Consider the following 22,447-nt stretch of genomic DNA (forward strand, 5'->3'; position numbering starts at 1 on the left):
TTCCATGTGTAACTCTGTGTTGTCTGTTCACACTGCTATGCTTTATCTTGGCCAGGTCGCAGTTGCAAATGAGAACTTGTTCTCAACTAGCCTACCTGGTTAAATAAAGGTGAAATAAAATAAAATAAATAAAAAGAATGATACTTACAGCAGTATATATACTAAGAATGATACTTACAGCAGTATATATACTAAGAATGATACTTACAGCAGTATATATACTAAGAATGATACTTACAGCAGTATATATACTAAGAATGATACTTACAGCAGTAGATATACTAAGAATGATATGTACAGCAGTATATATACTAAGAATGATACTTACAGCAGTATATATACTAAGAATGATACTTACAGCAGTAGATATACTAAGAATGATATGTACAGCAGTATATATACTAAGAATGATACTTACAGCAGTAGATATACTAAGAATGATATGTACAGCAGTAGATATACTAAGAACGATTACTACTTCACCATTTCTATCTTACCTGCTACTCATCGCTCATATGGTGTGTGTGGGTGGTGTCTGTATGCGGGTGGTGTATGTGATGGTTTCAAGAACTGTAGAGGTAAACCCAGCCCCATTATGCCTTCCTTCCTCTCCCCCTTCTTCCCTCCTCCACTCCTCCACTCCTCACTTCTAGTCCTCCTCTTCCTCCCTCTCCCCCTTCTTCCCTCCTCCACTCCTCACTTCTAGTCCTCCTCTTCCTCCCTCTCCTCCTTCTTCCCTCCTCCACTCCTCACTTCTAGTCCTCCTCTTCCTCCCTCTCCTCCTTCTTCCCTCCTCCCTCCTCCACTCCTCACTTCTAGTCCTCCTCTTCCTCCCTCTCCCCCTTCTTCCCTCCTCCACTCCTCACTTCTAGTCCTCCTTCTTCCCTCCTCCAATCCTCACTTCTAGTCCTCCTCTTCCTCCCTCTCCTCCTTCTTCACTCCTCCACTCCTCACTTCTAGTCCTTTTCTTCCTCCCTCTCCCCCTTCTTCTCTCCTCCACTCCTCACTTCTAGTCCACCTCTTCCTCCCTCTCCCCCTTCTTCCCTCCTCTACTCCTCACTTCTAGTCCTCTCTTCCTCCCTCTCCTCCATCTTCATTCCTCCACTCCTCACTTCTAGTCCTCCTCTTCCTCCCTCTCCTCCTTCTTCACTCCTCCACTCCTCACTTCTAGTCCTCCTCTTCCTCCCTCTCCCCTTCTTCCTCCTCCACTCCCTCACTTCTAGTCCTCCTCTTCCTCCCTCTCCTCCTTCTTCCCTCCTCCCTCCTCACTTCTAGTCCTCCCCTTCCTCCCTCTCCCCCTTCTTCCTCCTCCACTCCTCACTTCTAGTCCTCCTCTTCCTCCCTCTCCCCCTTCTTCCCTCCTCCACTCCTCACTTCTAGTCCTCCTCTTCCTCCCTCTCCCCTTCTTCCCTCCTCCACTCCTCACTTCTAGTCCTCCTCTTCCTCCCTCTCCCCCTTCTTCCCTCCTCCACTCCTCACTTCTAGTCCTCCTCTTCCTCCCTCTCCCCCTCCTCCACTCCTCCACTCCTCACTTCTAGTCCTCCTCTTCCTCCCTCTCCCCCTTCTTCCCTCCTCCACTCCTCACTTCTAGTCCTCCTCTTCCTCCCTCTCCTCCTTCTTCCCTCCTCCCTCCTCACTTCTAGTCCTCCTCTTCCTCCCTCTCCTCCTTCTTCCCTCCTCCCTCCTCCACTCCTCACTTCTAGTCCTCCTCTTCCTCCCTCTCCCCTTCTTCCCTCCTCCACTCCTCACTTCTAGTCCTCCTTCTTCCCTCCTCCAATCCTCACTTCTAGTCCTCCTCTTCCTCCCTCTCCTCCTTCTTCACTCCTCCACTCCTCACTTCTAGTCCTTTTTCTTCCTCCCTCCCCCTTCTTCTCTCCTCCACTCCTCACTTCTAGTCCTCCTCTTCCTCCCTCCCCTCTCCCCCTTCTTCCCTCCTCCACTCCTCACTTCTAGTCCTCCTCTTCCTCCCTTCTTCTTCTCTCCTCCACTCCTCACTTCTAGTCCACCTCTTCCTCCCTCTCCCCTTCTTCCCTCCTCTACTCCTCACTTCTAGTCCTCCTCTTCCTCCCTCTCCTCCATCTTCATTCCTCCACTCCTCACTTCTAGTCCTCCCTTCCTCCCTCTCCTCCTTCTTCACTCCTCCACTCCTCACTTCTAGTCCTCCTCTTCCTCCCTCTCCCCCTTCTTCCCTCCTCCACTCCTCACTTCTAGTCCTCCTCTTCCTCCCTCTCCTCCTTCTTCCCTCCTCCACTCCTCACTTCTAGTCCTCCTCTTCCTCCCTCTCCCCCTTCTTCCCTCCTCCACTCCTCACTTCTAGTCCTCCTCTTCCTCCCTCTCCCCCTTCTTCCCTCCTCCACTCCTCACTTCTAGTCCTCCTTCTTCCTCCCTCTCCCCTTCTTCCCTCCTCCACTCCTCACTTCTAGTCCTCCCTCTCCCCCTTCTTCCCTCCTCCACTCCTCACTTCTAGTCCTCCCTTCCTCCTTCTTCCTCCACTCCTCACTTCTAGTCCTCCTCTTCCTCCCTCTCCCCCTTCTTCCCTCCTCCACTCCTCACTTCTTGTCCTCCTTTTCCTCCCTCTCCTCCTTCTTCACTCCTCCACTCCTCACTTCTAGTACTCCTCTTCCTCCCTCTCCCCCTTCCTCCCTCCTCCACTCCTCACATCTAGTCCTCCTTTCCTCCCTCTCCTCCTTCTTCACTCCTCCATTCCTCACTTCTAGTCCTCCTCTTCCTCCCTCTCCCCCTTCTTCCCTCCTCCACTCCTCACTTCTAGTCCTCCTCTTTCTCCCTCTCCCTTCTTCCCTCCTCCACTCCTCACTTCTAGTCCTCCTCTTCTTCCCTCTCCCCTTCTTCCCTCCTCCACTCCTCACTTCTTGTCCTCCTCTTCCTCCCTCTCCTTCTTCCCTCCTCCACTCACTTCTAGTCCTCCTTTTCCTCCCTCTCCTCCTTCTTCCCTCCTCCACTCCTCACTTCTAGTCCTCCTCTTCCTCCCTCTCCCCTTCTTCACTCCTCCACTCCTCACTTCTAGTCCTCCTCTTCCTCCCTCTCCCCTTCTTCACTCCTCCACTCCTCACTTCTAGTCCTCCTCTTCCTCCCTCTCCCCCTTCTTCCTCCTCCACTCCTCACTTCTTGTCCTCCTCTTCCTCCCTCTCCTTCTTCCCTCCTCCACTCACTTCTAGTCCTCCTTTCCTCCCTCTCCTTCTTCCCTCCTCCACTCCTCACTTCTAGTCCTCCCTTCCTCCCTCTCCTTCTTCCCTCCTCCACTCCTCACTTCTAGTCCTCCTCTTCCTCCCTCTCCCCTTCTTCACTCCTCCACTCCTCACTTCTAGTCCTCCTCTTCCTCCCTCTCCCCCTTCTTCCCTCCTCCACTCCTCACTTCTTGTCCTCCTCTTCCTCCCTCTCCTTCTTCCCTTCTCCACTCACTTCTAGTCCTCCTCTTCCTCCCTCTCCCCCTTCTTCACTCCTCCACTCCTCACTTCTAGTCCTCCTCTTCCTCCCTCTCCTTCTTCCCTCCTCCACTCCTCACTTCTTGTCCTCCTCTTCCTCCCTCTCCTTCTTCCCTCCTCCACTCACTTCTAGTCCTCCTTTTCCTCCCTCTCCCCCTTCTTCACTCCTCCACTCCTCACTTCTAGTCCTCCTTTTCCTCCCTCTCCCCCTTCTTCACTCCTCCACTCCTCACTTCTAGTCCTCCTTTTCCTCTTCTCCCCTCCTCCCTGACATCTCCTCTTCCTCTCTTCTGTCACAGCTTCCCTTCCCCCTCTCTTCTCTAACCTCTCTCCTTCCCTTCCTCAGGGAAGACATTTTTCCCCTCCACTTGATCCCATCGATTTCTGTCCAGTTCAAGGATGTCACTTTCTCCTTTTTCTCTTTCCTTCTTTCTCTCTTACCCTTTTCTTTGTTCTCTCTTTCTCTCTCTCATCATCCCCCTTTCTCTATTATCTTGTTGATTGTTTGTTATTCTGTGTGTTGTCCTGTAGGAAACAAGCAGGAAACCAGAATATAATCCAGAGTTGATCCAAAAATCAGTTTATTACAAAATATCAGATGTGTTGTATTACAGATCTTTTGTCCTCCAGCCAATATTACTACCATCAGTTTATAGCACTACCAGCTAGAGCCAGCACACACACACACACACACACACACACACACACACACACACACACACACACACACACACACACACACACACACACACACACACACACACACACACACACACACACACACACACACACACACACACACACACACACACACACGCACCACACACGTATGCACACACACACGTATGCACACACACACACACACACACACACACACACACACACACACACACACACACACACACACACACACACACACACACACACACACACACACACACACACACACACACACACACACACACACACACACACACACACACACACACACACAGCATCTTCATGATTATCATTATCATCTTAAAATCTTCTGTCTGTCACACACCATTAAACACTATACTGTTTACAGGACTTATCAACACATATATGCTTGTATTCCATGTAATATTAACATCACAATAGTACATTATCTACAATACAACAACATCATCATGCTTTCCAATGACACGTTATATCCGTGCAGGATACTACATGTGGACTCGGTGTTGAAGTCATGAAAAGTGCTACAGGTACAGTAGAATGTGGTTTATATCCCTGAACACAGCAGATCACCACCAGTACAATCAACAGCATTTACAGCAGGTATTTACACACACACACACACACACACACACACACACACACACACACACACACACACACACACACACACACACACACACACACACACACACACACACACACACACACACACACACACACACACACACACACACACACACACACACACACACCACACACACTCTGAGAGCTGAAGTCATTACAGCAACATAAATAATCCCTAGACATCCAAACAATAAATATTCAGACTTCATATTTGACCCTGTGAGCGACTGTGTAATACTAACAATGATATTAATCAAATATATATATATATATATAACTAAATAATAGAACTATATAATAACTTAACTACTGAGCATGCAGTTGTGTGCTTGTCCAGTGTTTCCTTCGTAGGACTCAGCCATGTCTGTTCTATTAAGTATATTTCTATGGCCAGCCCAGTTCTCTAGTACACAGGTGGGCTGGTCTGTAGGTTTAGATCGGTGGTTAATGGTCTGTAATTATAGGAAGACGTCTGTAGTTTCCTGTCTGTGGTTAAAGGTCTGTAATTATAAGGAAATGCTGTAGTTTCCTGTCTGTAGGTTTAGGTCTGTAGGGTTAAATGTCTGTAATTACAGGGAAATGTCTGTAGATTCCGGTATGTAGGTTTAGGTCTGTGGTTAAAGGTCTGTAATTATAAGGAAATGCCTGTAGTTTCCTGTCTGTAGGTTTAGGTCTGTAGGGTTAAATGTATGTAATTACAGGGAAATGTCTGTGGTTTCCTGTCTGTAGGGTTAAATGTATGTAGTTTCTGGTCTGTAGGTTTAGATCTGTGGGGTTATAGGTCAGTAGTCCTGGAGTCTGTCTCAGCCTACTTTCCCATAAGCGTCCAGAAGCAGGATGCTTGCCTGTTCTAGGTTCCACTGGCAACGCTCTAGAACCTCCTGGCACTCTGATCTAGAACGCAAACCCAGGCGAAACAACTGTTCAACCTATAACAGAGAGAGAGAGATGTTAGAGAGAGAGATGTTAGAGAGAGAGAGAGATGTTAGAGAGAAAGATGTTAAGAGAGAGAGATGTTAGAGAGAGAGATGTTAGAGAGATAAAGATGTTAGAGAGAGAGATGTTAGAGAGAGAGATGTTAGAGAGAGAGATGTTAGAGAGAGAGATGTTAAGAGAGAGAGATGTTAGAGAGAGAGATGTTAGAGAGAGAGATGTTAGAGAGAGATATGTTAGAGAGAGAGATGTTAGAGAGAGATATGTTAGAGAGAGAGAGATGTTAGAGAGAGAGATATGTTAGAGAGAGAGATGTTAGAGAGAGAGAGATGTTAGAGAGATAAAGATGTTAGAGAGAGAGATGTTAGAGAGAGAGATGTTAGAGAGAGAGAGATGTTAGAGAGATAAAGATGTTAGAGAGAGAGATGTTAGAGAGAGATATGTTAGAGAGAAAGATGTTAGAGAGAAAGATGTTAGAGAGAGAGATGTTAGAGATAAAGATGTTAGAGAGAGAGATGTTAGAGAGAGAGATGTTAGAGAGAGAGATATGTTAGAGAGAGAGATGTTAGAGAGAGAGAGATGTTAGAGAGAGAGATGTTAGAGAGAGAGAGATGTTAGAGAGATAAAGATGTTAGAGAGAGAGATGTTAGAGAGAGATATGTTAGAGAGAAAGATGTTAGAGAGAAAGATGTTAGAGAGAGAGAGATGTTAGAGAGAGAGATATGTTAGAGAGAGAGATGTTAGAGAGAGAGAGATGTTAGAGAGATAAAGATGTTAGAGAGAGAGATGTTAGAGAGAGAGATGTTAGAGAGAGAGAGATGTTAGAGAGATAAAGATGTTAGAGAGAGAGATGTTAGAGAGAGATATGTTAGAGAGATAAAGATGTTAGAGAGAGAGATGTTAGAGAGAGAGATGTTAGAGAGATAAAGATGTTAGAGAGAGAGATGTTAGAGAGAGAGATATGTTAGAGAGAGAGATGTTAGAGAGAGAGATGTTAGAGAGAGAGAGATGTTAGAGAGAGAGAGATGTTAGAGAGAGAGATATGTTAGAGAGAGAGATGTTAGAGAGAGAGATGTTAGAGAGAGAGATATGTTAGAGAGAGAGATGTTAGAGAGAGAGAGATGTTAGAGAGATAAAGATGTTAGAGAGAGAGATGTTAGAGAGAGAGATGTTAGAGAGATAAAGATGTTAGAGAGAGAGATGTTAGAGAGAGAGAGATGTTAGAGAGATAAAGATGTTAGAGAGAGAGATGTTAGAGAGATAAAGATGTTAAGAGAGATGTTAGAGAGAGAGATGTTAGAGAGATAAAGATGTTAGAGAGAGAGATGTTAGAGAGAGAGATGTTAGAGAGATAAAGATGTTAGAGAGAGAGATGTTAGAGAGAGAGATGTTAGAGAGATAAAGATGTTAGAGAGAGAGATGTTAGAGAGAGAGAGATGTTAGAGAGATAAAGATGTTAGAGAGAGAGATGTTAGAGAGAGAGATGTTAGAGAGATAAAGATGTTAGAGAGAGAGATGTTAGAGAGAGAGATGTTAGAGAGAGAGATGTTAGAGAGAGAGAGATGTTAGAGAGATAAAGATGTTAGAGAGAGAGATGTTAGAGAGAGAGATGTTAGAGAGATAAAGATGTTAGAGAGAGAGATGTTAGAGAGAGAGAGATGTTAGAGAGATAAAGATGTTAGAGAGAGAGATGTTAGAGAGATAAAGATGTTAAGAGAGAGAGATGTTAGAGAGAGAGAGATGTTAGAGAGAGAGATGTTAGAGAGAGAGATGTTAGAGAGAGAGATGTTAGAGAGAGAGATGTTAGAGAGATAAAGATGTTAGAGAGAGAGATGTTAGAGAGAGAGATGTTAGAGAGAGAGATGTTAGAGAGATAAAGATGTTAGAGAGAGAGATGTTAGAGAGAGAGAGATGTTAGAGAGATAAAGATGTTAGAGAGAGAGATGTTAGAGAGATAAAGATGTTAGAGAGAGAGATGTTAGAGAGATAAAGATGTTAGAGAGAGAGATGTTAGAGAGAAAGATGTTAGAGAGAGAGAGATGTTAGAGAGAAAGATGTTAAGAGAGAGAGATGTTAGAGAGAAAGATGTTAGAGAAAGAGATGTTACAGAGAGAGATGTTAGAGAGAGAGATGTTAGAGAGAAAGATGTTAGAGAGAGAGAGATGTTAGAGAGAGAGATGTTAGAGAGAGAGATATGTTAGAGAGAGAGATGTTAGAGAGAAAGATGTTAGAGAGATAAAGATGTTAGAGAGATAAAGATGTTAAGAGAGAGAGAGATGTTAGAGAGAGAGATATGTTAGAGAGAGAGATGTTAGAGAGATAAAGATGTTAGAGAGAGAGATGTTAGAGAGAGAGAGATGTTAGAGAGATAAAGATGTTAGAGAGAGAGATGTTAGAGAGAGAGAGATGTTAGAGAGATAAAGATGTTAGAGAGAGAGATGTTAGAGAGATAAAGATGTTAGAGAGAGAGATGTTAGAGAGAAAGATGTTAGAGAGAGAGATGTTAGAGAGAAAGATGTTAGAGAAAGAGATGTTACAGAGAGAGATGTTAGAGAGAGAGAGATGTTAGAGAGAAAGATGTTAGAGAGAGAGAGATGTTAGAGAGAGAGATGTTAGAGAGAGAGATATGTTAGAGAGAGAGATGTTAGAGAGAAAGATGTTAGAGAGATAAAGATGTTAGAGAGAGAGATGTTAGAGAGAAAGATGTTAGAGAGAGAGATATGTTAGAGAGAGAGATGTTAGAGAGAGAAAGATGTTAGAGAGAGAGATATGTTAGAGAGATAAAGATGTTAGAGAGAGAGATGTTAGAGAGATAAAGATGTTAGAGAGAGAGCTGTTAGAGAGAAAGATGTTAGAGAGAGAGATATGTTAGAGAGAGAGATGTTAGAGAGAGAGAGATGTTAGAGAGAAAGATGTTAGAGAGAGAGAGATGTTAGAGAGAGAGATGTTAGAGAGAAAGATGTTAGAGAGAGAAAGATGTTAGAGAGAGAGATATGTTAGAGAGAAAGATGTTAGAGAAAGAGATGTTACAGAGAGAAATCTAAGAGAGAGATGTAAGAGAGAGATGTTAGAGAAAGAGATGTTAGAGAGAAAGCTGTTAGAGAGAGAGAGATGTTAGAGAGAGAGATGTTAGAGAAAGAGAGATGTTAGAGAGAAAGATGTTAGAGAAAGAGAGATGTTAGAGAGAGAAATCTAAGAGAGAGATCTAAGAGAGAGATGTTAGAGAAAGAGATGTTACAGAGAGAAAGATGTTAGAGAAAGAGATCTTAGAGAGAGAGAATGTTAGAGAGAGATCTAAGAGAGAGAGAGAGAGATCTAAGAGAGAGATCTTAGAGAGAGATGTTAGAGAGATAAAGATGTTAGAGAGAGAGATGTTAGAGAGAGAGATGTTAGAGAGAGAGAGATGTTAGAGAGATAAAGATGTTAGAGAGAGAGATGTTAGAGAGAGATATGTTAGAGAGATAAAGATGTTAGAGAGAGAGATGTTAGAGAGAGAGATGTTAGAGAGATAAAGATGTTAGAGAGATGTTAGAGAGAGAGATGTTAGAGAGAGAGATATGTTAGAGAGAATACAGATGAGAGAGAGAGAGATGTTAGAGAGAGAGATGTTAGAGAGAGATATGTTAGAGAATACAGATGAGAGAGATGAGAGAGAGATATGTTAGAGAGAGAGATGAGAGAGAGAGAGATGTTAGAGAGATACAGATGAGAGAGAGAGAGATGTTAGAGAGAGAGATGTTAGAGAGATAAAGATGTTAGAGAGAGATGAGAGAGAGAGAGATATGTTAGAGAATACAGATGAGAGAGAGAGAGATGTTAGAGAGAGAGAGAAGATGTTAGAGAGAATAAAGATGAGAGAGAGAGATGTTAGAGAGATACAGATGAGAGAGAGAGAGATATGTTAGAGAGATACAGAGAGAGAGAGAGATGTTAGAGAGATGTTAGAGAGATGTTAGAGAGAGAGATGTTAGAGAGAGAGATGTTAGAGAGAGAGAGATGTTAGAGAGATAAAGAGAGAGAGAGAGAGAGAGAGAGATATGTTAGAGAGAATAAAGATGAGAGAGAGAGAGAGAGATGAGAGAGAGAGAGAGAGAGAGAGAGATATGTTAGAGAGATAAAGATGAGAGAGAGAGATGAGAGAGAGAGATGTTAGAGAGATACAGATGTTAGAGAGAGAGAGATGTTAGAGAGAGAGATGTTAGAGAGATAAGAGAGAGAGAGAGAGATGTTAGAGAGAATACAGATGAGAGAGAGAGAGATGTTAGAGAGAGAGAGATGAGAGAGAGAGATGTTAGAGAGACAGATGAGAGAGAGAGATGAGAGAGAGAGATGTTAGAGAGATAAGAGAGAGAGAGAGATGAGAGAGAGAATACAGATGAGAGAGAGAGAGAGAGAAAGAGAGAGAGAGAGAGAGAGAGATATGTTAGAGAGATACAGATGAGAGAGAGAGAGATAGAGAGAATACAGAGAGAGAGAGAGATATGAGAGAGAATACAGATGAGAGAGAGAGAGAGAGAGAGAGTTAGAGAGAGAGAGATGTTAGAGAGAATAGAGAGAGAGAGAGAGAGATATGTTAGAGAGAATACAGATGAGAGAGAGAGAGATATGTTAGAGAGAATACAGATGAGAGAGAGAGAGATATGTTAGAGAGAATACAGATGAGAGAGAGAGAGATATGTTAGAGAGAATACAGATGAGAGAGAGAGAGAGATATGTTAGAGAGAATACAGATGAGAGAGAGAGAGATGTTAGAGAGAATACAGATGAGAGAGAGAGAGATGTTAGAGAATACAGATGAGAGAGAGAGATATGTTAGAGAGAATACAGATGAGAGAGAGAGATATGTTAGAGAGTACAGATGAGAGAGAGAGAGAGAGAGAGAGAGATGTTAGAGAGATACAGATGAGAGAGAGAGATGAGAGAGAGAGAGAGAGAGAGAGAGAGAGAGAGAGAGATATGTTAGAGAGAATACAGATGAGAGAGAGAGAGAGAGAGAGAGAGAGAGAGAAGAGAGAGAGAGAGAGAGAGAGATATGTTAGAGAGAATACAGATGAGAGAGAGAGAGAGATGTTAGAGAGAATACAGATGAGAGAGAGAGAGAGATATGTTAGAGAGAATACAGAGAGAGAGAGAGAGAGATATGTTAGAGAGAATACAGATGAGAGAGAGAGAGAGATATGTTAGAGAGAATACAGATGAGAGAGAGAGAGAGATATGTTAGAGAGAATACAGATGAGAGAGAGAGAGATGTTAGAGATAACACAGATGTTAGAGAGAGATATGTTAGAGAGAACACAGATGTTATAGAGAGAGAGATGTTAGAGATAACACAGATGTTATAGAGAGAGAGATGTTAGAGAACACAGAAGTTATATATATATAGAGAGAGAGATGTTAGAGAGAACACAGATGTTATAGAGGGAGAGAGAGAGATGTTAGAGAGAACACAGATGTTATAGAGAGAGAGATAATAATAATATATGCCATTTAGCAGACGCTTTTATCCAAAGCGAGTTACAGTCATGATGTTAGAGAGAATACAGATGTTATAGAGAGAGAGATGTTAGAAAGAACACAGATGTTATAGAGAGAGAGATGTTAGAGAGAATACAGATGTTATAGAGAGAGAGAGATGTTAGAGAGAACACAGATGTTATAGAGAGAATACCGATGTTAGAGAGAGAGAGCACGCAGGGCATTCTACGCCATTAAAAAGACAATTCAAATTCAAATACCTATTAAAATTTGGCTAGAACTAATTGAATATGTCATTGAACCAATTACACTTTATGGCAGCGAGATGTGGGGTCCACTTGCAAAACAAGATTTCATAAAATGGGACAAACATCCCATTGAAACCCTGCATGCAGAGTTCTGTAATATTCTCCTACATGTCCAGAGGAAAACTACAAACAATGCATGCAGGGCAGAATTAGGCCAATATCCACTAATAATAAAAACTCAAAAAATAGCAATTAAGTTTTGGAAACATCTCAAATACAGTGACTCCATCTCATATCATTACCAAGCCATGTAATGCCAAGAGCTGAGCAAAGAAAAGAGTCCCCTCATCCAGCTGATCCTGGGGATGAGTTCACAAACCTGTTCTACTAACGCACTGAAGCCTCAGGACCAGAACATCCAATCAATCAGGATAAACCAAATTACAACACAGTCAAAACAAAACTATATTGCTTATTGGGAAACGCAAACACAAGCACAAAGCAAAATGCAGTGCTATCTGGCCCTAAATCGACAGTACACCATGGCTAAATATTTGACCATGGTTACTGATCAAAACCTTAGAAAAACCTTGACAAAGTACAGGCTCAGTGAGCACAGCCTTGCCACTGAGAAGGGTAGACACAGGAAAACCTGGTTCCCTGTAGAGGAAAGGCTGTGCAACCACTGCACAACAGCAGAACCTGAGACGGAGCTGCATTTCCTGACTAAATGTTAAAATATAAAACAATTAGAGAGTGTAATTTCCCTAAATTTGAAACCCTTATTCAAAGACCTCTCTGATGAGAGTAGACTACCCGTCCTGTTGGTGGAGGACGCAGATAGCTGTGGGTTGGCAGGGCACTATATTGCTGCCTGCCATAAGTTGAGGGACAGTGTCTGACAGACCAATCAACCTGCACATGTCCTCTACTGTATGCTTATTGTTATTGTTGAATGTATGGTTATTTTGACACTTGATTATTATTGTTACTGTTGTCCCATTGACAATTTTGATTCTCATTTAAAAAAATATTTTCTTATATTGTAAAATTGTATCCAAAATAAGCTTTGGCAATATGTACATTGTTACGTCATGCCAATGAAGCGAATTGAATTGAATTGAATTCAATTGAAAGAGAGAGAGATCTTAAAGAGAATACAGATGTTATATAGAGAGAGAGAGATGTTAGAGAGAATACAGATGTTATAGAGAGAGAGAGATGTTAGAGAGAATACAGATGTTAGAGAGAGAGAGATGTTAGAGAGAATACAGATGTTATAGAGAGAGAGATGTTAGAGAGAACACAGATGTTATAGAGAGAGAGATGTTAGAGAGAATACAGATGTTATAGAGAGAGAGAGAGAGAGAGAGAGAGAGAGAGAGAGAGAGAGAGAGAATACAGATGTTAGAGAGAGAGAATACAGATGTTAGAGAGAGATGTTAGAGAGTATGCAGATGTTATAGAGAGACAGATGTTAGAGAGAATGCAGATGTTATAGAGAGAGAGATGTTAGAGAGTATGCAGATGTTATAGAGAGACAGATGTTAGAGAGACAGATGTTATAGAGAGACAGATGTTAGAGAGACAGATGTTATAGAGAGAGAGAGATAGAGAGAATACCTGCACAGAGATGTTAGAGAGAATGCAGATGTTATAGAGAGAGAGAGATGTTAGAGAGAATACAGATGTTATAGAGAGAGAGATGTTAGAGAGAATACAGATGATATAGAGAGAGATGTTAGAGAATACAGATGTTATATATATAGAGAGAGAGATAGAGAGAATACAGATGTTAGAGAGAGAGAGAGATGTTAGAGAGAATACAGATGATATAGAGAGAGATGTTAGAGAGAATACAGATGTTATAGAGAGAGAGAGAGATGTTAGAGAGTATGCAGATGTTATAGAGAGACAGATGTTAGAGAGACAGATGTTATAGATAGAGAGCTAGAGATAATACCTGCACAGAGATGTTAGAGAGAATGCAGATGTTATAGAGAGAGAGAGAGAGAGATGTTAGAGAGAATACAGATGTTAGAGAGTGTGTGTGTGTTTGTGTGCGTGTAAACACACAAGCAAACACACACACAAACACACACAATGTTTAAGCATCTCATAGGTTTAGAAGTCTTGCACTTGAATGCATTTCTGACACAATAAACAAGTAAACACAAACAGCACTTGAATGCAGCCTCATTGTTCTGAACATCTCTAACCTGAATGAGGCCGTTCTCCCGTTGCCTGCTGGGAGCTGTAGTTAAATGTTGAGTCCTGTGGTTGTTGTTGTTGTAAGAGGAGTTAGGCCTGGCCCCACCCCCACCTGGCTGCTGTTGCACCATGGGTCGGACGGTGGCCATTTTGGTGGCTCCATACCTCTCTGAGTAGGCGGGGCGTTCAGAACTCTGAGAGTTGTCAATAAGGATTGACAGGCCACGCCCCTCAGAGAGGGGATCCAACGAGGAACTGGGGGGAGGGGCAGCCATAAGCATGGAGGAATAGAGGGAGGAGGAGGGAGGAGAGGAAGAGGGGGAGGAGGAGATTAGAGAGCCGAGAGGACCAACAACCCCGTATAGTCCAGTCCTCTGACGAGGAGAGAAGGAGAGGGGGGAGGGGGAGACAAAGGGAGGAGGAGAGAGGGGAGACAGAGAGGGGAAGCACTAAAGGAAGGGGGGAGGAGGAGCGTGAGGAGGGCTGAGAGAAGGCGTGGTCTCTGGGAGGGATCTGAGGGGGTGTGTTTTCCCTCTCACATAGGGAAACGCGTTTGGAGGAGCGGAGGGGTGGGATGGGGGAGCGTGGAGGTAGCATGGGTCTGTCCTCATAGGAGGAAGAGGAGGGGGGAGGAAGGTAGATCTGTCTGTGAGGGGCCAAGGAGAGGGGGAGGGGGGAGGAGGGGAGGGAACGGCCGGTTGTCATGGGAACACGCAGCTTCACCATCACCTGCAGGTCAGCAGGAAGAGAGAAAAACGACGTTAAAACTCCAGTCTCAAATGACTAACCTGTGGTGTGTGTGTGTCTGTGTGTGTCTGTGTGTGTCTGTGTGTGTGTCTGTGTGTGTCTGTGTGTGTCTGTGTCGTACCTCTCTCTGCAGCTCCTGGAACAGATCAGCTGACTGAGTTAAGCCCCTCCTCTCTGCATCAGTGTTGGGCGGAGCCAACATCCCCTCTGGCAATCCAGTGATAGATCGAACCTCCTGGTCTGCCAATTGACCCTCGGCCTCAGTGGCAACCTCGTCGTAGGCAGGAAGAGGGAGGGGCCAGTCCAGGATGGAAGGAAGGTCCTGGAGAGAGAGTATAAGGTTATTTTGCCTACTGAGTGTGTGTGTGTGTGTGTGTGTGTGTGTGTGTGTGTGTGTGTGTGTGTGTGTGTGTGTGTGTGTGTGTGTGTGTGTGTGTGTGTGTGTGTGTGTGTGTGTGTGTGTGTGTGTGTGTGTGTGTGTGTGTGTGTGTGTACCTGGAGTGTGTCCTGGTCAGGTATGCGTGTCTCAGTGAGAGGGGAGGGTGTGGCCGAGCTGAAGCTGTCATCGGTAAAGTCGATGAGCGAGACTTCGCTTTTGGCTGACCTCACACCTGACCCCTCCCCCGGGCGGAGTTTAAGGCCTATAGCCGCGCCCAGCCTCTTCAGCCCCGACGAAGCACCTTCATAATCATCATCATCATCTAACACAGAGTCATAGAACGGCTCTACACACGCACGCACACACACACACGCACGCACACACACACACACGCACGCACACACACACACACACACACACACACACACACACACACACACACACACACAGAGATATCATCAATCAGAGAGTCATAGACAGCTCAACATATACAGGTAAATACACACTCAGCGTGGGAGACATACTGTTGATCAGGACAGCAGGCTGGGGAGGACGAGGAGGAGGCTTCTCTGAGAGACAAAACAGAAAGAAGGAGAGACTTTATGAATGAATGAAAAGGTAGTAAGATATTTGTAAGGAGAGAATAACTGTGTGTTAGTTTGTGTAGCCTACTCACTCCTGGTGCGGCTGGGTAGTTTGGTGGGCCGGGCAGTGGAAGGATCCATTCCCATAACATCAGGGGGGTCCATAGGATTTCCCAAGTACAGGCTGGAGAGGGGTAAAGACCAGGGATATAGTAGAGTTTAAACACAGTACTTCAGGTGTTCTTTCTAAAAACTTTTTGGGGACTTTTCCATTGGTTTTATTGTGCCTGACAAGCTAAAGAGCAATAGCACTGCTAACGGGGCTCTGCTTTACTCCAGTTGTCAGACACTGTACCTGCAGGTATCAGCCAGGTCTCTGTGTGTGTGTGTACCTGTCTATGCGGTCAGCGTGCCCCCAGCTCCTGTGTGGGTCAGTGTCTCCATGTCCAGTGTGAATGAAGGAGTGTGTGAGGGGTCTGCTGATGTCTTGGGCCGACAGGCCGCTGACCGACGTGACCACGTGGCGAGGAAACTGTCCCACGCGCAACGTCCTTCTGTTCTGACCTCTCCACCAATAGAGCTCTGCTCTGGAGACACAGAGACACACATGAACACAAGCCGATATGATTCCCTATTGCACATTACAGAGAAGGATATGTTCTTCATATTAGATATCTATCTGCCTTTCTGAATGATGAATCATTCTTCTTACACACACCCACACACACTGACCTGCCCTCGACGACGGTGATGATGTCATTCATGTTGATCTGAAGTTTGTCTGGTTCTTCAAAGTCCTGCAGTGATCTCATGTCTGTAGGCATGATCTACACACACACACACACACACACACACACACACACACACACACACACACACACACACACACACACACACACACACACACACACACACACACACACACACACACACACACACACACACACACACACACACACACACACACACACACACACACACACCATCATGACTACTAGGCGGAGAATGTCATGCGCGGTTTTCCAGTGACAGATTGGTCCGAATCCTGGACTAAAAAGCATGATTCTACATGAAATAATTCTACAGGACTAGGCTTAATCTGTGTCTGGGAAATCTGCCCCAAGATTTATAAAACCAACATACATTTTCCCTTTGCACCTGCAGTCTTGCAATCACTTGTGTACCTACAGTGCTCTCTGCTGGACACTTGGTGAACCATGCCATGAATGTGTATTCTAGTGATGCACGGTTTCACCTGTTTGTTCACATGCACCCACAATTGCCTGACTATATGTGATAGTGAAAATCTGTGGCCAGCACCCGACCCGCTAAAATAGAAAATGCTCTGTACAGTCAGAGATGGTGAAGTAATATTTGGGACAAGCCTGTCTATAGATAGACTTATGTTTCTTCTTATCATTTCAGACATTTTGGTAGATTGTTTGTTAATCAACTTGCCTACAATTAGACACATGTGGCTTCACTACTTGTTAGCCATAGGAGGCGCGTGAGTTTCAAGTTTGGGAAGCAAATGACCATAAAAATGCACCCGTACAATAAAACATTCCATGCATCATCACATTCCATGCATCATCACATCCCATGCATCATCACATTTCATGCATCATCACATTCCATGCATCATCAAATTCCATGCATCATCATCACATTCCATGCATCATCACATCCCATGCATCACATTTCATGCATCATCGCATTCCATGCATCATCAAATTCCATGCATCATCACATCCCATGCATCATCACATTTCATGCATCATCAAATTCCATGCATCATCAAATTCCATGCATCATCACATTTCATGCATCATCGCATTCCATGCATCATCACATTCCATGCATCATCACATCCCATGCATCATCAAATTCCATGCATCATCACATCATCACATTTCATGCATCATCGCATTCCATGCATCATCAAATTCCATGCATCATCACATCCCATGCATCATCACATTCCATGCATCATCAAATTCCATGCATCATCACATTTCATCACATTTCATGCATCATCGCATTCCATGCATCATCAAATTCCATGCATCATCACATCCCATGCATCATCACATTTCATGCTAGCTACATAGCTGTCTTTGCTGTCTTCGTATCCAAGATAATTGTGTAGTTTAGAGTGTGTAGTCTTAGAGTGATTATCTTAATTTACCGAGGTTAGCTAGCCAGCTATTTGTCGCATCCTTAACGTAGGAGACTCTGCTAGCTAGCCAACAGCTAGCCAACGTCTTCTGAATAGAACTCAACATGCATCATCACATTCTTCATCTCCACAGGTAGTATCACATTTTCATTTCATTTCATTACAGTACAACGGTTTGATTTGTTTGATCGTAGCTAGCTACATAGCTAGCTACATAGCATTTCTTTGTATCAAAGATAATTGTGTAGTCTAGAGCGATTTTCAGGTTAGCATAGCCAGCTATTGTCGTTCTTTTAACGCAACATAACGTAATCAACACTGCTAGCTAGCCAGCTAGCCCCAATAGCAGCACTGTCAAACTATTACACTCAATGGAACGACTTGATTAGTGTAGTGTCAACAACGCAGCCACTGCCAGCTAGCCTACAAAGTCAACAATGCAGCCACTGCCAGCTAGCCTACTTCAGCAGTACTGTATAATTTTAATCATTTTAGTCAATAAGATTCTTGGTACGTAACCATTAACTTTCTGAACATTCGAGACGTGTAGTCCACTTGTCATTCCAATCTCCTTTGCATTAGCGTAGCCTCTTCTGTAGCCTGTCAACTATGTGTCTGTCTATCCCTGTTCTCTCCTCTCTGCACAGACCATACAAACTGCTCCACAGCGTTCCTATTCCCCTAATCTGGTGGTCCCAGCGCCACTTTCCCACGTGGAGTTCCAGGTCTCCGGTAGCCTCTGGAACTGCCGATCTGCGGCCAACAAGGCAGAGTTCATCTCAGCCTATGCCTCCTCCAGTCCCTCGACTTCTTGGCACTGACGGAAACATGGATCACCACAGACAACACTGCTACTCCTACTGCAGTTCTCTTCGTCCGCCCACGTGTTCTCGCACACCCCGAGAGCTTCTGGTCAGCGGGGTGGTGGCACCGGGATCCTCATCTCTCCCAAGTGGTCATTCTCTCTTTCTCCCCTTACCCATCTGTCTATCGCCTCCTTTGAATTCCATGCTGTCACAGTTACCAGCCCTTTCAAGCTTAACATCCTTATCATTTATCGCCCTCCAGGTTCCCTCGGAGAGTTCATCAATGAGCTTGATGCCTTGATAAGCTCCTTTCCTGAGGACAGCTCACCTCTCACAGTTCTGGGCGACTTTAACCTCCCCACGTCTACCTTTGACTCATTCCTCTCTGCCTCCTTCTTTCCACCCTCTCCTCTTTTGACCTCACCCTCTCACCTTCCCCCTACTCACAAGGCAGGCAATACGCTCGACCTCATCTTTACTAGATGCTGTTCTTCCACTAACCTCATTGCAACTCCCCTCCAAGTCTCCGACCACTACCTTGTATCCTTTTCCCTCTCGCTCTCATCCAACACCTCCCACACTGCCCCTACTGGATGGTATCGCGCCGTCCCAACCTTCGCTCTCTCTCCCCCGCTACTCTCTCCTCTTCCATCCTATCATCTCTTCCCTCTGCTCAAACCTTCTCCAACCTATCTCCTGATTCTGCCTCCTCAACCCTCCTCTCCTCCCTCTCTGCATCCTTTGACTCTCTATGTCCCCTATCCTCCAGGCCGGCTCGGTCCTCCCCCTCCCGCTCCGTGGCTCGACGACTCATTGCGAGCTCACAGAACAGGGCTCCGGGCAGCCGAGCGGAAATGGAGGAAAATCACTCGCCTCCCTGCGGACCTGGCATCCTTTCACTCCCTCCTCTCTACATTTTCCTCCTCTGTCTCTGCTGCCAAAGCCACTTTCTACCACTCTAAATTCCAAGCATCTGCCTCTAACCCTAGGAAGCTCTTTGCCACCTTCTCCTCCCTCCTGAACCCTCCTCCCCCTCCTCCCTGCTCTGCAGATGACTCTGGGGCAACCATTTTGAAAAGAAGGTCGACGACATCCGATCCTCGTTTGCTAAGTCAAACGAGACCACCGCTGGTTCAGCTCACACTGCCCTACCCTGTGCTCTGATTTCTCCTGTTTGTTCTGTCCTCTTTCTCCCCTCTCTCTCCAGATGAAATCTCGCGTCTTGTGACGGCCGGCCGCCCAACAACCTGCCCGCTTAACCCTATCCCCTCCTCTCTTCTCCAGACCATTTCCGGAGACCTTCTCCCTTACCTCACCTCGCTCATCAACTCATCCCTGACCGCTGGCTACGTCCCTTCCGTCTTCAAGAGAGCGAGAGTTGCACCCCTTCTGAAAAAACCACACTCCGATCCTTCCGATGTCAACAACTACAGACCAGTATCCCTTCTTCTTTTCTCTCCAAAACTCTTGAACGTGCCGTCCTTGGCCAGCACTCCCGCTATCTCTCTCTGAATGACCTTCTTGATCCAAATCAGTCAGGTTTCAAGACTAGTCATTCAACTGAGACTGCTCGCCTCTGTAGCCCACGGAGGCGCTCCGCACTGCTAAAGCTAACTCTCTCTCCTCTGCTCTCATCCTTCTAGACCTATCGGCTGCCTTCGATACTGTGAACCATCAGATCCTCCTCTCCACCCTCTCCGAGTTGGGCATCTCCGGCGCGGCCCACGCTTGGATTGCGTCCTACCTGACAGGTCGCTCCTACCAGGTGGCGTGGCGAGAATCTGTCTCTGTCATAACCTCACATGGTCTCTCCTATCATTGCTATGCAGACGACACACAATTAATCTTCTCCTTTCCCCCTTCTGATGACCAGGTGGCGAATCGCATCTCTGCATGTCTGGCAGACATATCAGTGTGGATGACGGATCACCACCTCAAGCTGAACCTCGGCAAGACGGAGCTGCTCTTCCTCCCGGGAAGGACTGCCCGTCCATGATCTCGCCATCACGGTTGACAACTCCATTGTGTCCTCCTCCCAGAGCGCTAAGAACCTTGGCGTGATCCTGGACAACACCCTGTCGTTCTCAACTAACATCAAGGCGGTGGCCTGTTTGTTCCTGTAGGTTCATGCTCTACAACATCCGCAGAGTACGACCCTGCCTCACAGAGGAAGCGGCGCAGGTCCTAATCCAGGCACTTGTCATCTCCCGTCTGGATTACTGCAATTTCGCTGTTGGCTGGGCTCCCTGCCTGTGCCATTAAACCCCTACAACTCATCCAGAACGCCGCAGCCCGTCTGGTGTTCAACCTTCCCAAGTTCTCCCCTGCTGTCACCCCGCTCCTCCGCTCTCTCCACTGGCTTCCAGTTGAAGCTCGCATCCGCTTCCTGACCATGGTGCTTTCCCTAACGGAGCTGTGAGGGGAACAGCACCTCAGTACCTCCAGGCTCTGATCAGGCCCTACACCCAAACAAGGGCACTGCGTTCATCCACCTCTGGCCTGCTCGCCTCCCTACCACTGAGGAAGTACAGTTCCCGCTCAGCCCAGTCAAAACTGTTCGCTGCTCTGGCCCCCAATGGTGGAACAAACTCCCTCACGACGCCAGGACAGCGGAGTCAATCACCACCTACCGGAGACACCTGAAACCCCACCTCTTTAAGGAATACCTAGGATAGGATAAGTAATCCCTCTCACCCCCTTTAAGATTTAGATGCACTATTGTAAAGTGACTGTTCCACTGGATGTCATAAGGTGAATGCACCAATTTGTAAGTCGCTCTGGATAAGAGCGTCTGCTAAATGACTTAAATGTAAATGTAATCGCATTCCATGCATCATCACATTTAATGCATCATCACATTCCATGCATCGTCACATCCCATGCACCATCACATCCCATGCATCATCACATCCCATGCACCATCACATCCCATGCATCATCACATCCCATGCATCATCACATTCCATGCACCATCACATTCCATGCACCATCACATGCCATGCATCATCACATCTGCAGACTTATACAAGCCTACTATTCCTAATGTGGTAAGTAGATAGGATTTTCCTAATTTAGGCTAATAATGTAAATCAATCATTGTTTGCCAAAAATGCATGTCTGAGCACATAGTGGTGAAGAGTGACCTAAGCTATAGGCTATATCAGAGATCTTTCTTCTCCTTTCTTTGCACAGGAACAAATGTGGCCTTTTATAAACACATTTCATGCAACTCTACACTTTTTATGACTGGACACAATCTTTTTTAATATGACAAAAATTACAGGATTTCTTTTTTCTTCTCTGCGAACACTGACAAACAAATGAATAAAACCAATGTTGTCTGATCTATTAAATCGGCTAACGAGAAGGGGATACAATTACAATATGATGTCCCTCTAACCTTGTCCAAACAAAAACAGTTTAAGTGGCACTGACCCAACAATGACAAAGAGTGAATATGCGCGCACCAGGGATCCGGCCAGTGCTCTCGGCTGGTGCCAATAAGATAAGCTATACCGTTCGCTCAATTAATTTGAGAATTTTGATAGGCCTAGCTAAAAGACAGATTTTTGTTTTTTTTGTCTTCTCTTTACAGCAATAGCCATTTGCTTTCCAAACTATGTTTTTGTATTTTGAAATCATGCGATATGCCTGACTGTGGCAACTCGACAAACATCTATTTTTTTTAACCTTTATTTTACTAGTCAAGTCAGTTAAGAACAAATTCTTATTTTCAATGACAGCCTAGGAACAGTGGGTTAACTGCCTGTTCAGGGGCAGAACGACAGATTTTGTACCTTGTCAGCTCGAGGGTTTGAACTTGCAACCTTCCGGTTCCTAGTCCAACACTCTAACCACTAGGCTACCCTGCCGCCCCATTTACCGCGCAGCCTACCCAAAATCGCAGGCCCTTCCTATAATTTTTGGCCAAATCATGCTTTTTGGTGTAGTAGCCTATTTTGAATGATTTTATTTATTTTTGTAAACTATAGACAGGAGTAGGATAATTAGGTTATAGAATGTTTTAAATCGATAGAATGAATACCAATCTAGTTTTCTCGCACAAGGTTTAAGGGCCGGGGAGAAAATGCAATAAAACGGATTATTGCAACATCA

At 44.9% G+C, this 22,447-nt stretch overlaps 1 protein-coding gene across 1 annotated transcript in view; it reads right to left on the bottom strand.

Annotated features, from left to right (window-relative positions):
• Nucleotides 1-22,447, bottom strand: part of tnk2a (tyrosine kinase, non-receptor, 2a) — a 66,989-nt gene that overhangs the window by 29,792 nt on the left and 14,750 nt on the right. Inside the window, 8 exon segments of the mRNA XM_046292744.1 lie at nt 13,645-14,059; nt 14,061-14,365; nt 14,505-14,705; nt 14,879-15,108; nt 15,287-15,331; nt 15,439-15,530; nt 15,739-15,933; nt 16,079-16,173. Coding sequence (XP_046148700.1) covers nt 13,645-14,059; nt 14,061-14,365; nt 14,505-14,705; nt 14,879-15,108; nt 15,287-15,331; nt 15,439-15,530; nt 15,739-15,933; nt 16,079-16,173 — 1,578 coding nt within the window.

This window comes from Oncorhynchus gorbuscha, linkage group LG12 (genome assembly GCF_021184085.1).
Source record: "Oncorhynchus gorbuscha isolate QuinsamMale2020 ecotype Even-year linkage group LG12, OgorEven_v1.0, whole genome shotgun sequence".
NCBI classification, from domain to species: Eukaryota; Metazoa; Chordata; class Actinopteri; order Salmoniformes; family Salmonidae; genus Oncorhynchus; species Oncorhynchus gorbuscha.